Below are 15,514 nucleotides of genomic sequence, written 5' to 3' on the forward strand. Positions count from 1 at the left end.
TGGTGCTCGTGAATCCTCATTCGCACACGCGTGCGCTGCGTTGCTGGCGCCCCCTCCGATAGGCCTAAAATTTCTATTTTTGAAAATAAGATTAAAAAACTTTTCCTTCAAACTTATCTGAGCAAACTTTCTCGTTAATTTTTTCTCCGAACTTGTTCTTAAAAATTTTCTCGTTAACTTTTTCGAATAACTTTTTAAAAAATGAAAAGATGCGGGTGGAATTTTTTCAAAAACAAAAAGTTGGAGGGGTTATTTGAAAAGTTGCTACTTTGCCTCTGGCTCGCACGCGTGGACTAATAGCGTCCATTGGTGCTTGCCAACATGACATTAATCATAATGAAGGGGCTACAGTAAATTTAACACCTCACATTCTTACCCTAATTTATGTTCTTAACCACAAATTAATTTTTTTGGAGCATCACAAATTCAAGTTTCCCTTTGGTTTTCCTATATATATATATATGCTGACCTGGCTTTTTTCCTTCTAACAAGTAGAAACTCAAGACATCATTCTCAGCATGATGGGAAATGAAGAAGGATGTTGGTTGAAATAAACTAACCTGATGAAATTCCAAACTCCAAAGCATCCAAGGAAGGTATTGGAGGAGTCCTATTCTCAGATGCAGCACATGGACCCACATAAAGGCCCTAGCCCCACCTGTCACCATGATTGGTCCAGCTGCCTTGTGGGCCCGACATTAGGTTTCTACCCCGGGTCTGTTATAGTTAGTTAAAAATCTACATATTTCTCCCTACACTATGAGTGCTGGTGAAATTATGACCTGAGCAGAGGTATAACAAAGTTTGTGTTGCACAAATGCTACGGTTAGGACCAAAGCAGACCTGAAAGGTCTTGCCATGACCCGGCTATTGTAACATATCATCTCTAAAATTCATTTACAGGCTAGCTCACATGTGAACCGAGACTGTATACGTGTAGTATCTTGCTTACACTTTTGTTCTTATTTCATATAAAAGTATTAATTATAAGATGCTATATTTGGAGCACAAAAACTTATAAATTAACTACGATCTATCTAAACTACTAATATGATACTAAACCCAACGTGCCAGAATATTTGGACCACATAAGTCGAAATCAGAAACACTAATATACCAGGATATTACAACCATATTTTGACACATAAAATTTCCACAGAAATGTCATAAGGAACAACATAAATAACCACAAGAATCCTATAAAACTCGTTCGTTGCAGATAGATGTAACATCATTTAGCTAAATAATTCAAGCACAACCATTTTCTTACAACCCATTTGCCAGCATGTTTTTAAACACTACGATGAAAAGTGCGAGCTACCATCAAAGTAATCTGAGCCAAATCATGCATGTTTGTAAATTGAAACTTGAATTTACCCGCCCTGGCTTGTACCAGGGACAAACTATGAACAATCGTTAACAAAAATAAGAATAATGTTTGGATTTCTCTCTCTTTCTCTATATCCAATTGTGGTCATTTTGAATCTGATAACTCATTCAAAAGAGGCAAAAATTTAAATTTCCATTTCATTTTGTCTAAAACACAAACAACATCAGGAATGGCAATAGCTCGTTAACCCGATCTGCTCAAGGTGCAAAAACTTCGCAATTTCGACACCGCAATAATAGAAAGCCACATGCTTCCATTTCCTTTCCATTTCTTTTATTTTTGCCTCCCTCTCATGCCTAATGACCAACAGCTCTTATATCCCTGCCAGGTGCCTACTACACAAAAAAAGGAAAAAAATCCCCTCATTTCTTCATTTCCATCTCCATCTCCATATCCAATTTGAATTTCTCTTTCCTTTCAATCCCTATCCTTTTGAAGCCATCCTTGAAAATGCCAACTCATTCCAATACAGAGAGGAGGCTGTACTACACCAAATACCCCAATCTTTCCCTTCATCTCCTTCCATTTTTAATTTCCCTTTTAATTTGCTCCTTTTGTAATTACACCACGAGGAGAATAAGAGGAGAAGGCACAATGAGTTGGACCAAAACCAGAGTGTCATTACTACTGGTACCAGTAGTAGCAATAGCAGTACAGCTCTTTGTAAACACATCCCTCCCCTGCCGCTGCAGGCGCTGCTGCTTCTCCCCCTCGCTGCAGCAGCAGCAGCCAGGAGCCGGCTCCTCCTCTCCTCCCTCCGTTTCTCCCAAAATCCCAACAAATTTAGCGGAAAAAAACCATTTTTTCTGTCGTCTGTTCGTCTGCGACTGGTGGTGTTCTTCTCCGGCGGCGCCTGGGATCGCTGCTGCTTCGTCTCCCTCTCCCTCTACCGCGGCGAAGAGGGGAGGGGGACTCATGAAGAGGCTAGTAAGTACGTTTTCTCCCGTGATTAGATTGAATCGCTTGCGTGATGATTTCCTCTCGCTCTATTTTTTGCCATTAAAGGAGGCGCTTTTCTTGCTCTCCGTGGTTTGCTCCTTAATGGGGCGCTCTTGGATTCTCGTTTGCTGCTTTATGCGCGTGGGGCGCATGAGTTCGTGATTTTGCCGTGGCTGTCGAGTGGCCTCCCGTGTGATCCGTGCCCAGTTCGGGATCTTGGTCAGGAAATGGCGCGCCCTATTCTTGCTTCCTGATCGCTCCCGCGGAGATGTTGTGAATGAAGATGCGATTTCTCGCGGTTCTTGATGTGTGCGCCGCGAGTGTGTGCTTGCGCTGTGTTTTGTTTGAGCAAAGTTTTGGAGCTTTGATTCGAAAAATTTCAGCTTTGTGTGTTTGTGTGGTGAGTGTTGATTGCTAATTCTTGCTGCGGCCGTGGCAATGGCGTCCTGCAGGTTGTCCTGGCATTGGTGCTGGCCGCCGCTCTCGGCTTGGTCCGCGGCGATCCGCGGCGGCTGCGGGACCAGGCGCCGCCGGGGTCGCGGCCGCACAGCGTCACCATCACCGAGTTCGGTGCCGTCGGCGACGGCAAGACCCTGAACACGGTGCCCTTTCAGAACGCCGTCTTCTATGCCCGCTCCTTCGCCGACAAGGGCGGCGCGCAGCTGTACGTGCCCAAGGGCCGGTGGCTCACCGGCAGCTTCAACCTCACCAGCCACCTCACCCTCTACCTGGAGAAAGGCGCTGTCATCATAGGCGCAAAGGTAACGGCAATGGCTTTAGTTTGGTTGCAGTTTCGTTTCCTGTCACAGGTTGTTAAGGTAGTAGTTACAGATATTCTGCTTGCATTGGCATTAGGAGTGTTGATGTGCACGCGATTGATATGGGTTCTCGTTGCATGTATGTGAGGATACCTATCCTTTTCAGCTGCATTTGCTGAATTGTTAGTGGTTAGGACGTAGGATAGGTATCGCCCATCAGATATGATTGGTGGATACGCTGGATGAAGTAGTGATTCTAAGGCCTGTAGTTGTTTCTGTTTGCTTTTCCTGTAGAAAGGGGGTGTGGAAGGTGAAACATAGCTGTTGCTGTGAGGGAGGTAGCTCAGAAGAGACAATTTCGTTGTGCATAGTTTTGAAGTTAAGCTTAGCTCTTATACCATGTGCAAAAAAAGGTTAGGTGTGTCGCTGAAGTGCTGCCACGCGGATTGGGATTGCTTCTCTGTCATTATTCATAAATTTCATGCATGCCGTGCCTTTTTTTGTGCATGATTCTATAGAAAAGAGGTCTGACATTTTTGAGTTGTGGAAAATAATGCCATGTTATTCACATATGATTTCTGTTTTGTAATTTTTTGAAGTTACCGATATAAGTATCTTCCTTTTGTTTTATTCCTCACTGTAGGATTCATCACAATGGCCGATTGTGGAACCTTTGCCATCTTATGGCCAAGGACTAGACCTTCCCGGTCCTAGACATTGCAGCTTAATAAATGGATACAATTTAACTGATGTTGTTATAACCGGTAACTGCTTTCTTCTGTCACATACACGGATTACACTATTTTATTCATGCGTTCAGTAATAGTTTAATGAGCCTTGCGTGTCCCATTCACTTATTTCAGGGAACAATGGAGTTATTGATGGCCAGGGCTCTATGTGGTGGGAGTGGCTTCGCTCCCATGAGTTGAACCATAGTCGCCCTCATCTTGTAGAGTTTCTGTATTCTGAAGAAATCGTGATATCAAACTTGACATTCTTGAATTCGCCAGCCTGGAGCATACATCCAGTGTACTGCAGGTGCAATGTCATTAACTTAGCTTTGTGGGTGAGATGTGGCTTGTGGGGAATACCAGTTGCATTTGGACTGATGTGTACTGTTTTTGTTCTATCTAGCAACGTAAAGGTCCACAATGTGACGATTGAGACCTCACTGGATGCTCCACTCACTGATGGCATAGTTCCAGGTATGATTGTTTCTAGTCTTGATGCATTGTTGTCATGGTTTTCAGACAGCATAGATATCTTAATTCATTCTCATTGGTAGTATTAATGCCCTAATGCTGAGATTATGTAGAAGATTCTGAAGAAAACTGACTTGCTTTTCCCCCCCTTTCTGTTCTAGTGGCAGTTGCTTGCATGCAAGCTTGGATAAGTATATGCTTAAAAGTAGCCAACCTATCAAGAAACATTAGTCTTAAACCACTCATACATGCCATATTACGACTTTGGATGTTGAATTAAGTGGTATTGTTGTTCTACTCATTTTTGTCTGAACAGATCCCTCCGTAGCCATGACAAATAATCTTAACTAATTTATCTGACTGCATCATTCTCTATCCAGTTGATAGCAATGACAAACAAATTTTACTTATTTGACTAATTGGTCATTCTTGTCCCAGATTCATGTTCAAATGTGTGCATTGAAGACAGCGCAATTAGTGTCAGTCATGAAGCCATCTCACTGAAAAGCGGGTGGGACAAGTATGGCATTTCCTTCGGAAGGCCAACGTCGGACATTCATATCAGCAGAGTGGATCTGCAATCATCTTCTGGAGCTGCTCTTGCATTTGGCAGCGAAATGTCTGGTGGGATATCAGATATTCATGCTAACCATCTACGCATCCATGATTCCTATAAGGGCATCTCCTTTAAGACCTCGCTGGGCCGTGGAGGTTACATAGAGGAAGTGGTCATCTCCGATGTACAAATGGATGATGTCCATGTCGGCATTGAGGTCACTGGTAACTGTTCAAGCCACCCAGATGACCAGTTTGATCCATCTGAGCTCCCGGTGATCAACCAAATCACCCTTAAGAACATTGTCGGCACAAATATCTCTGTTGCTGGAGTTTTGTCAGGAATTGATAGCGACCCGTTTACTGCTATCTGCCTTTCCAATCTCAATTTCTCAATGGCTGATTCGGCTCCTTCAGGTTCCTGGTCTTGTTCCAACATTTCTGGATACTCTGAAACAGTCTTTCCTGAACCTTGCTCAGAACTCCGTAATACATCCTCGAGTTCTTGCTTCTCCCTTTCTACTTACAGTGCCCTTGCAGTAGCATAATCACATATAGAGTACCCTGTTCATCCTTTCCCATTTCTTGTTCCAGACCTTGTACAATCCAGTGACATCGAACCTCCATCACCATCCTTTCGCAATTCTTTCCCAATAAATGCATCAAAACAGAACCATATCACTCCCCTCTTATGGCGCCGTGAGGCTCAGATTATAAGCTGAATGATGATCTCGAGGATGAAGAATCAAGTGGGCTTGTGGACAGCTAGGTGCTTGCTTGTACAGCTACATTTCTTTATTCAATCTGTAAGAAGAAATTTTTTTGGTAGGTGTTGAGTGCAGAACAGTTGCTTCATACTATGTCATTTGGTTATAAATTATCACATCATGATTAAATTTATCTGTGTATATTCCATCTCCCCTTTGAACGTCAGTCTGATTGAAAAGGCATCACATGTTATCTTGGAACTCGACAGGCTGGCTATGAAATAAACAAGTTGGTGCCAATTGGGTTGTTAGACTGTTGTTGATTGCTCCCTTTGTCCTCTCTGGGTGCATTATTTGCTTGGCCTTGTCGTCATGTTTTGCTCCATGAGGGCATGCTAGGTTTGCCAACTGTGCAAGCTTCAACTGACACCTGCTGCTGAACAACTGATTAGTAAGTTATTAAGGAGAGCTGGCGATGATGTTTGAGCTGGTCGCCATGGCCTTATTTCTTGTACACTTTGGAGGAAACTCTTGACGTCTTTAAGGTTGTTGAGGCATCGTTATGTTTCTGTAGGGCTGCTGGAAATGTTTTATCAGCTGAACTTATATATTATTGTCATGGGTCAGAATCCGGTCCATGGTCTAACTGGACCAGCCGGCCGTGTGAATAGTGTAAGCTCCAACTGCCACCTGCTGCTGAACAACTGATTAATCTTCTTCCGGTCATAAAACTTGACTCTTTATCAAGATTTGGTCAAACTTTCAAAACTTTGACTGCCAGTACCTTCTAAAATATTGAGTTTGAAAATATATGTTAGTGTAATCCTTATGTGTTAGTTAGTTTAATCTTTTTCTATGTCGGTCACTATAACAACAGTATATTAGTTACTGTAGCAACAGTAAGTCGGTTTTGTGTTTATATAATGGGCTGACCCCTCTGGTTGTATGCATGTATTAGATGTTCTAATACCATCAAAAGTTGTTAGCAGCTAGAAAAATCATGTGCCCAGTGTGTGCTTTTCCAACCCACCTCTCGCAGGATCCAATCCAATAATTGGTACCAGAGCCAAAGTTAATCAATCCCGGGGATGTCGGCTCCTACAAGTGGTGCTACCTTGAGTCCCCCTCGGTGCTTCAATCGCCACCGCTCCCCATCACCACCGCCACGACGATTGCGACATCGAGACGTCGTTGAACACGATGTGGTCGTCCAACGTGTGGTCAATGAGGTTGGTGGCGTGTCGTACCCTATCTTCACACGAAGCAACTATGCCGGCTGGAGCCTGCTCATGAAGGTCATGCTACAAGCTCGCAACCTCTAGGATGCAGTGGAGTTTGGCGATGCGGATTTCTAGGAAGACCGCATGGCGTTGGAGGCCATCCTCCTCGCCGTGCCCTAGGAGATGATTGGCCCACTAGCTGCCAAAACGAGCGCTAAGCAAGCTTGGGACGCCATCAAATCGATGCGCGTCGGTGACAATCGTGTCTGTAAGGCCTCGACGCAACAACTGCGGAAGGAATTCGAGGCAATGTTGTTCCGTGATGGGGAGACAATCGACGATTTTGTGATGTCTCTCTGACCTCGTCACTAACCTCGCCACACTTAGAGAAACGATGGAAGAACATAAGGTGGTAGAAAAATATCTATGTGTAATCCCCAAGAATTTTTCACAAAATTTTCTGTCCATTGAGATTCTTCTCAATCTCTCGACACTCACACTGGGGGAAGTGACTGGGAGGCTAAAGGCGGTGGAAAATCATCTCTGTCCGGAATAATCCCCTGCCGTCGACAGAAAGCTCCTCCTCACCAAGGGTCAATGGCTCGCGTGCATGAAGGAGCAAAAGTAGGGCAGCAATGCCCGTCGACGTGTGCGCGCACCACGAAAGAACGAGGGAGGTGTCGGCTCCGATGGCAAGGAGGCTGCGCGCGATCTCTCCCATGACAAGTGCCGCAATTGCGGCCACTATGGCCACTGTGCCAAGGACTATCGATCGCTCAAGAAGGAGCAGGCTTATTTGGCCCAGGCGAGGAGGAAGAAGATGAGCATGCTCTCCTGATGGCGTATGTGCGCGCTCTCAGTGATGCGCAGGAGCCACCGCCAAGCCATGTCCACCTCGAGCTGCGTGCAAGTCCACCTTGGTGCCAGCGATGATGGCGACCACCTGGAGCGCTGGTACGTCGACACTGGCACCACCAACCACATGACGAGTCACCATGATGTCTTCGCGAAACTCGATCGAGGTGTGATGGGCTCCGTCTGTTTCAACGATGGCTCGGTGATCGACATCCACGACTGTGGCACCATCCTGTTTGCTGGGAAGAACAGAGAGCACAAGGCGCTTTTTAATGTCTACTTCATCTCACGGCTGAAGAATAGCATCACAGCATGGGCCAGCTGGACGAGGGTGGTTCCAAGGTGTTGATCGAGGATGGCATCTTGCGGATCTTGGATCGCCAGCGAAGCCTCCTCACCAAAGTTCATTGCAGGCACAACTGGCTGTACATTCTACGGCTCGACGTTGCTTGTCCCATCTGTCTCACGGCGTGCCATGATGACAATGCCTGCCACTCGCGCTACGGCCACATAAGCTTCAACGCACTCCGGCGGCTAGAGTGCCATGAGATGGTGTGAGGCATGTCATAGCTGGAACACGTTGAGCAACTGTGCGACACGTGTGTCACCACCAAGCATCGTCGAGCTTCGTTCCTGTCACAGGACAAGTATTAGGCGAAAGAGCACCTCAACCTCATCTATTGAGATCTTTGCAGTCCCATCATGCTGGCAACACCAGCTGGACATCATTTCTTCCTACTGGTGGTGGATGACGCCAGCCGCTATATGTGGCTGACGCTCCTAGCTACAAAGAGCGACGTGGCGGTGGCGATCAAGAAGATCCAGGCGAAGGCGGAGGTGGCGAGTGGTCGGAAGCTTCGTGTCCTCATCACCAACAATGGCGGCAAATTCATTTCCATTGAATTTATGCACCACTGTGCGGATCTTGGCATCCAACGACACTTCTCCACGTCGTACAGCCCACGACAGAATGTCGTGGTGGAGAGGCGCAATCAGTCAACCGTCGTGACGTCGCGTGTGCTCCTGAAACAGAGGGGCACACTGACAGAGTTTTACAGAGAGACGGTGTCGGAGTATTGAGTAAGGGGGCATTGTGGCTAACAGGCCCTATGAGGGATGTGACGATCGGCGAAGGATTTTTTTTGAACCTTGGCCCATCGGCGACCAGCCCTTGGCTCACACGACCAGTTCAAGGCTTGCGCTGGCAACCTCCTTGCGATATAATATGGTCTCACGACCAACCCTTACTGGTCGTGGGACGCCTATACCTAACTTGTCTAATTGTATTTATTGGTGTCTACTCAAGTATTTTCCGACCCAAAACACATCCTCCAGCGAACAAAGTCGTGACCGGTATAGATGGGCAATACCCTGTCCCGTAGCATTAATTGCTACGAAGTGGGGTGTTACGGATCATCTTGCGCCACACGACGTATGTGACTTGATCTGCAGAACGACCGGGCAAGTGTATGATTTTTCAGGTAGACTCACGAAGCGTAGGGACAGGACACTTAGCAAACAAACTTACGGCGCACGATGATGGGACAGGCCGGGTGACTGGGGGAGGCAGGTGCGGCGGCATTCCACGGATGGGACGGACATGTAGAGCTCCGAAGGTATGTTGGGTTCACTCAGTTCTCCATGATAATGATATAAGAGTAGAATATCTAGCTAGGCATGGGTCTATTAAATAGGATCTACTTGTAAGTTCTCCTTCTTTCTAGTATATAAAGAGAGGGGGATCTGGTTTGTAGAAGGAGGCAGGAGTCAAGAAAACTCATCTATAACCAGTTCCCAAATACTGATAACAAAATATATAGGACGTTGGACTGTTATCCTTAGGGAGGTCTAAACCTGGATAATCCATATGTTCTTGAGTTCATCACAAACACACGCACATCGCAAGTGTCGTTCATGCGCCCATCGATGGGTATACCCTGGAGTTATTGCCAGGGATTAACCCTCGGCAGACGATGAGCACCGCCATCTTCCTGTTCAATCGCACACTGACAAAGAGCCTAGATGGCATGACACCATTTGAGGCATGGCACAACTGGAAGCCAACGGTGAACTTCTTGCGCACCTTCGACTGTCTGGCGTACATCAAGGAGGCATGATCGCATCTACAGAAGCTTGATGACAGGAGCACGCCCTGTGTCTTCATCAGCTACGAACATGGAGCGAAGGTGTATGGCCTTTATGACTGAGCACCAAGCACGTCCGCATGTCGCAAGATGTGATCTTCGACGAGGACGTTGGATGGAGATGGGAGGCGGATGCAGCTGGGAGCGTGGCTCTGTCGAGCGACTTCACCGTGGAGTTCATTGTAAGTCAAGTCCATCTCCCAGTGGCTGACGGGCCCACCTCAGCTAGAGGAGGAACACCAGCGACGAAACCACCTGCACCAAGTCCAGCGGTGGCCGTTGCGTCGCCCAGAATACCGAGCGACGAATCTACAGGGGAGGCAGACTTCATCATGCCACCGTCGAATGACACTATCAGGCTCGACTCACACCACGATGATAGCCTAGTACGCTACTGCATCATCGACAAGCTTCTCGGTGATGGGGGAGGTCCGGTGAGATACGCTACCCGCGTCCTTGATGACGCCGAGCTGCACCTGGCGAGCGTAGGAGAGCCGAGCTCCTTCATTGAGGTGGAACATTGTCGGTGTATTCGGAACCAGGGGTCCCTAAGTCCCGAGACCAGGCCGGCCATCCGCCACATGTCACCACCCTGCAAGGTAAGAAGAAGCTAAGTCCCGGGAGAAGGTGCTCGGGGCCGCCGCCTCTGGTCCCCGAGCACCCCAGTTCCCCGATGATCCGTAGAGCCCAAATATCGGGAAAGAAGTGCTCAGGAGAGAGTGCTCGAGGCTGCACGTGGCAGCCCCCGAGGACTCGATTCCCCGAATGTCTCACCCAAGTGCTCGGGAGAGAGTGCTCGGGGCTGCACGTGGCAGCCCCCGAGGACTCGGTTCCCCGAAGGTCTCACCCAAGTGCTCGGGAGAGAGTGCTCGGGGCTGCACGTGGCAGCCCCCGAGGACTCGGTTCCCCGAAGGTTCACGCAAGATCGTCCGACGACCCGAAGGGTCCCATCGTCGGGGTGTCAGCCAGTCAAAGGCCCAATGCCACATTTAATAGGCACGCGCGGCCTGACATCCTGACATCCTGACATTCTCAGCTGCCCACGCCCCAGTGTCAGACCCTGCCATGCCCTGGCAGGGGGGCGTGGGTCCATTAAATGCACGGGTCCCGTCCCGTTTCATCCGAGTGCCTCGGGATAACGTTGCCAGAATCGAAGCGCTCCGCCCGCCACCCTGCCCTGGCAGAAAGACAAGACACGGTGGGCGCACCGGGCATCTCTGAGGCTGCCCGGTGGGCCCCCTTTATGGCGCCCGAGGGCTTCCACAGTGGCGGGTGGTCGGATGCGCGCCGCATTTCTCCACCGCCCCTGTCACTTCGCCAAGACGAAATGATTACGTCTTTCTCCGTGGCACCTTGGCATTCGCATCCCCTCTTTCCCATTCAGGATATGTTGAGGTCGGCGCGCCTATAAAAGGAAAGGATGGAGAACACGTAAAAGGTGTGTGAAGAAGAGGACGCAGACGCTCAAACCAGCTCAAGCCAAGCTAGAACACGAGAGCCTCAAGCTCTCAGTAAGTGGCTCTCTCTTGTAACCAGATACATCCTTGAAGAATTCCCTTCAAGGGCAGATATAACACTCACACAGGAGTAGGGTGTTACGCCCCCGTGCGGCCCGAACCTGTCTAAACCCCGGTGCACCCATCTTTCTCGCACTAGGATGATCATCTCCCACCAGCCACTGCATTTATTTCCGTTTCCCGCCTATTTCCCAAAACAAGCTCGTTCAGGATCATCCCCCCGGCCGAATCTCTAAAAGGGGGTCTCTCGGGATCCCTGCGACAGGAGTTCACCCTCCGACAAACATGATGTGGCGTGGCAAGTAGCAATGCTGGAAGAGATGGAGTCCATCGAGGAGAGCGTGACATAAACGTTGGTGGAGTTGCCACATGGGCACCGCCCAATCAGGCTCAAATGGGTGTTCAAGCTCAAGAAAGATGAAGCTAGGGCTATGATCAAGCACAAATCCCACCTCATCATCAAGGGCTATGTGCAACAGCCGGACATGGACTTCGATGAGGTATTCGCACATGTTGTCCATATGGAATCCATACACCTGCTGCTAGCGCTAGATGCCCAAGAGGAATGGCCAGTCCACCACATGGTTGTGAAATCAACCTTTCTCAACGGTGAATTAGAGGAGGAAGTATATGTTGCACAGTCACCGAAGTTCATCGTTGCTGGAGAAGAGCACACGGTCCTACGATTGCGGAAGGTGCTCTACGGCCTATGACAAGCATCGTGTGCATGAAATGTGAAGCTCAACGGCACATCGAGGGCTCTCGGGTTTGAGCAGAGCGCGCACGAACATGTGATGTACTGGCGTGGCCATGGAAACACGCTGCTGCTCCTTAGGGTCTATGTGGATGATGTGATCATCACGGGATTGGCAAAGGGGGGGAGATCAATCGATTCAAGGCAGAGATGAAGACTCAATTCAGGATGAGCGACCTCAATTTGCTCTCCTACCTTGGGATCGAAGTTCAATAGAGCAGCGGCGATAGCAGCATCACGCTCTGTCAAGCACACTACGCCACTCGAATCCTAGAGATGGCAGGGATGACATACTATAATCCCGCTCACACCCCGATGGAGGAACGACTCAAGCTCAGCCATGAGAGCATGGTGAAAAAGTGGATGCAATATAGTACAGGAGGCTTGTCGGAAGCCTCCACTACCTCATCCATAAGTGGCCAGATTTCGCCTTCAGCGTCGGGTTCATGAGCTGCTTCATGGAGCAGGCAACTCGGGAGCATATGACAGCTGTGAAAAGGATCTTGCGGTATATTGCCAGGACGATCAACTACGGCTGCCAGTATAGGAAAGCAGAGGAGGGACGGTTGGTTGCCTATAGCGATAGTGACCTCGCCGGCGACATTGATACGCGAAAGTGCACTTTTGACGCTCTATTCTTCTACGACGATAGCTTGGTGAGTTGGCATTCTCTCAAACAGAGGATGGTGGCCCTGTCGTCCTATGAACCAGAGTATGTCGCCGCCATTACTGTAGCTATGCAATGTGTGTGGTTGGCTTGATTGCTTGGCAACTTCAAGGGGAAGCCTGCCAATACTGTCGAGCTCAAGGTTGAGAACAAATCAGCTCTAGCACATCGATGTGCGCTACCACTTCATCAGGGAATGCTTGGACAACGAGAGTGTTAGTGCAGACTTCATTAGCACCAAGGACTAGCTCGCGAACATCTTAACAAAAGCATTAGTGCGAGTTCGATTCCAAGAGCTTAGAGCTAGGACTGAAATAGTCCAAATTAAACTTAAGCAAATACATAAGGCTTAGGGGGGTAATGTTAGTGTAATCATTGTGTGTCAGTTAGTTTAACCTTTTTGCTAAGAAACAGTAGGTCGGTTATTGTAGCAACGGGTTATCGGTTACTATAGCAATAATAAGTCAGTTTTATGTCTATATAATGGGCTGAACCCCTGGTTGTATGCATATATTAGATGTTCTAATACCATCATAAGCTATTAGCAGCTAGAAAACTCCTATGTCTAGTGTTCACTCTTCCACCCACCTCTCACAGGATCCAATCCAACAACATAAAAATTATATGTGTAGATTTATTTTGAAAATACTTTCTTAGTATTATATTTTATGAGATATTATAGCTATATTTTAATATAAAATAGTGGTCAAAGTTGCACGTTGAAGACCATACAAAATCAAAAACTGATATGCATTTTTGACTGGACGGAGTAAAGGAGTGCTGGCGATGATGTTTGAGCTGGTCACTATGTCCTTATTTCTTGTACACTTTGGAGGATTCTCTTGACGTCTTTAAGGTTGTTGAGGCTTCGTTATGTTTCTGTAGGGCTGCTGGAAATGTTTTATTAGCTGAACATATATATTATTGTCATGGATTAGAATCCGTCCAACGGTCCAACAGGACCAGCTAACACATGGCACTGTTCACCCTATGTGAACAGTGCCACATGCTATAGCACCGGCCAGTTCCGCGAGGACGGATCCTCCGATATACTGTACGTCTGTTGACATACGGATCCAAGCCCTAAACGTCAGTGAGCGTGCAGTACACAGAGGATCCGTGTTTGTTTCACAAGGTGTTACTTGCCTGTTAAGTAGATTAGGGAGTTTTCAGATCATTTTAGATTGTAGCTTAGAGATCTAAGTTACCCTCTCTCTATAAAGAGAGACAACGACAACTCATAAGGTTATTTATGTTAAGTAGATTAGAGAGTTACCATATTATAGTAGCTTACTTAGAGGTAAAGTTATCTTGTCTATTAAAAAAGAGGTTGTCTGTCGGTGAATCAGGAACCGGGGGTCCCCGAATCCCGAGGTCAGGCCAGCAATCCGCCACGTGGCGCCATTCCGCGGGGTTTCCTCCGCGAGGTAAAAAAGATTAAGTCCCAGGAGAGGGCGTTCGGGGCCACAGTCAGTGGTCCTCGAGTACCCAGGTTCCCTGATGATCTGCGAAGTCTAAGTGCCGGGAAGAAAGTGCTCGGGGAGGTATACGGTGACCCCCGAGCACCCGAGTCCCCCGACGATCAGGAAAACCAAGTACCGGGAGAAGTGTGCCCGGGGCAACGAGCGGTGGCCCCTTGGGCACCCAAGTATCCTGAGGACCAACTGAAGGAAGTTCCGGGAGAGAGTGCTCGGGGCTGCGTGCAGCGGCCCCGAGCACTCGGTCCCCCGAGGATCTGTACAAGCGTGCCCGGGAGAGAGCACTCGGGGAGGTGAACAGTAGCCCCCGAGCACTCAGTTCTCCGAGGACCAAGGAAGGGCATTCTCGGGAGAGAGTGCTCGGGGAGGTGAACAGTGACCCCCGAGCACTCGGTTCCCCGACGATCCAGGAAGCCCCCTGACAGTGGCCCCCACAGGGGCCCACTGATGAGGTGTCAGCCAGTCAAAGGCCCGGAGCCGCATTTAAGAGCGCGTGTGGCCTGTCACCTCCAACTGCTACCGCCACGCTCGGTGTCAGTTCCTGCCACATTCTGACAGAAGGGCGTGGGGTCATTAAATGCACGGGTCCCATCCCGTGCCATTCGGCATGCCTCGGGATAACGTCGTGAGGGCCGAGACGTTCCGTCTGCCGCGCTGTTGTGGCAGAAGAACAAGACAGGGTGGGCATGCCAGGCCACTCTGCTGCTGCCCGGTGGGCCCTCTCCACGGCGCCCGTTGCCAGTGCATTTATGGTGACGGATGACCGGGCGCGGGGCGCATTTTTCACTTCCGGTCACTTCGCACAGAGGCTGTGATGACGCCCTTTCCATTTATGGTGCCTTGGAGCTCGTGCCCTCCCCTTCGGGGCACGCTACTGCCGGCGGGTATTTAAAGCAGCCGGCAGCAGCGGACAAAGACAGGCTAAGAATATCAGAACAGGGTGAATCTCGGCTCAATCTCTGAACAAGCTCGACAAGGTAGATAATCCCTCGGAAGTAGGAAAATCCCAGAGGTAGTAAGTAGAGAAGAGAAGGGAAGAGAAGCCTAAGAGCACCCAAAAGCCAACAGATACACGCAGACCGAAGAACAAGGAGCCCCAGGCTCTAAGATAGACAAACATTCTTGTAACCAGCAACATCTTTGAGGGATATTCTCAGGGCATTTATAGTATCCATACAGTAGTAGGGTGTTACGCCTCCGTACGGCCCGAACCTGTCTAAATCCCAGTGCATTTATTTCGTTCCGCACTAGATCATTTCACCCCGCCGGCCATCGCATTTATACCTATTTATTTCTCCGGCGAATATATTCAGGATCATCCCCGACCG

General features: G+C 48.6%; 1 protein-coding gene across 1 annotated transcript; it reads left to right on the top strand.

Annotated features, from left to right (window-relative positions):
- The first annotated feature begins 1,762 nt into the window (after positions 1 to 1,762).
- Positions 1,763 to 5,777, top strand: LOC133900843 (probable polygalacturonase). The gene is made up of 6 exons (XM_062342098.1): positions 1,763 to 2,317; positions 2,782 to 3,090; positions 3,731 to 3,851; positions 3,951 to 4,125; positions 4,222 to 4,292; positions 4,728 to 5,777. Exons 1-6 carry the CDS (start codon positions 1,841 to 1,843, stop codon positions 5,390 to 5,392), a joined length of 1,818 nt encoding a protein of 605 aa, XP_062198082.1. The 5' UTR covers positions 1,763 to 1,840; the 3' UTR covers positions 5,393 to 5,777.
- The last annotated feature ends 9,737 nt before the right edge of the window (positions 5,778 to 15,514 follow it).

This window comes from Phragmites australis, chromosome 19, assembly GCF_958298935.1.
Source record: "Phragmites australis chromosome 19, lpPhrAust1.1, whole genome shotgun sequence".
In the NCBI taxonomy this organism is placed as follows: Eukaryota; Viridiplantae; Streptophyta; class Magnoliopsida; order Poales; family Poaceae; genus Phragmites; species Phragmites australis.

Excerpts from the sequence above, each read along its gene's own strand:
- LOC133900843 (XM_062342098.1), top strand. The coding sequence starts at position 1,841 with ATGCCAACTCATTCCAATACAGAGAGGAGGCTGTACTACACCAAATAC. Across the intron at positions 3,091-3,730 it reads CTGTCATCATAGGCGCAAAG|GATTCATCACAATGGCCGAT; the intron begins GTAACGGCAATG and ends TCCTCACTGTAG. Across the intron at positions 4,293-4,727 it reads CACTGATGGCATAGTTCCAG|ATTCATGTTCAAATGTGTGC; the intron begins GTATGATTGTTT and ends TTCTTGTCCCAG.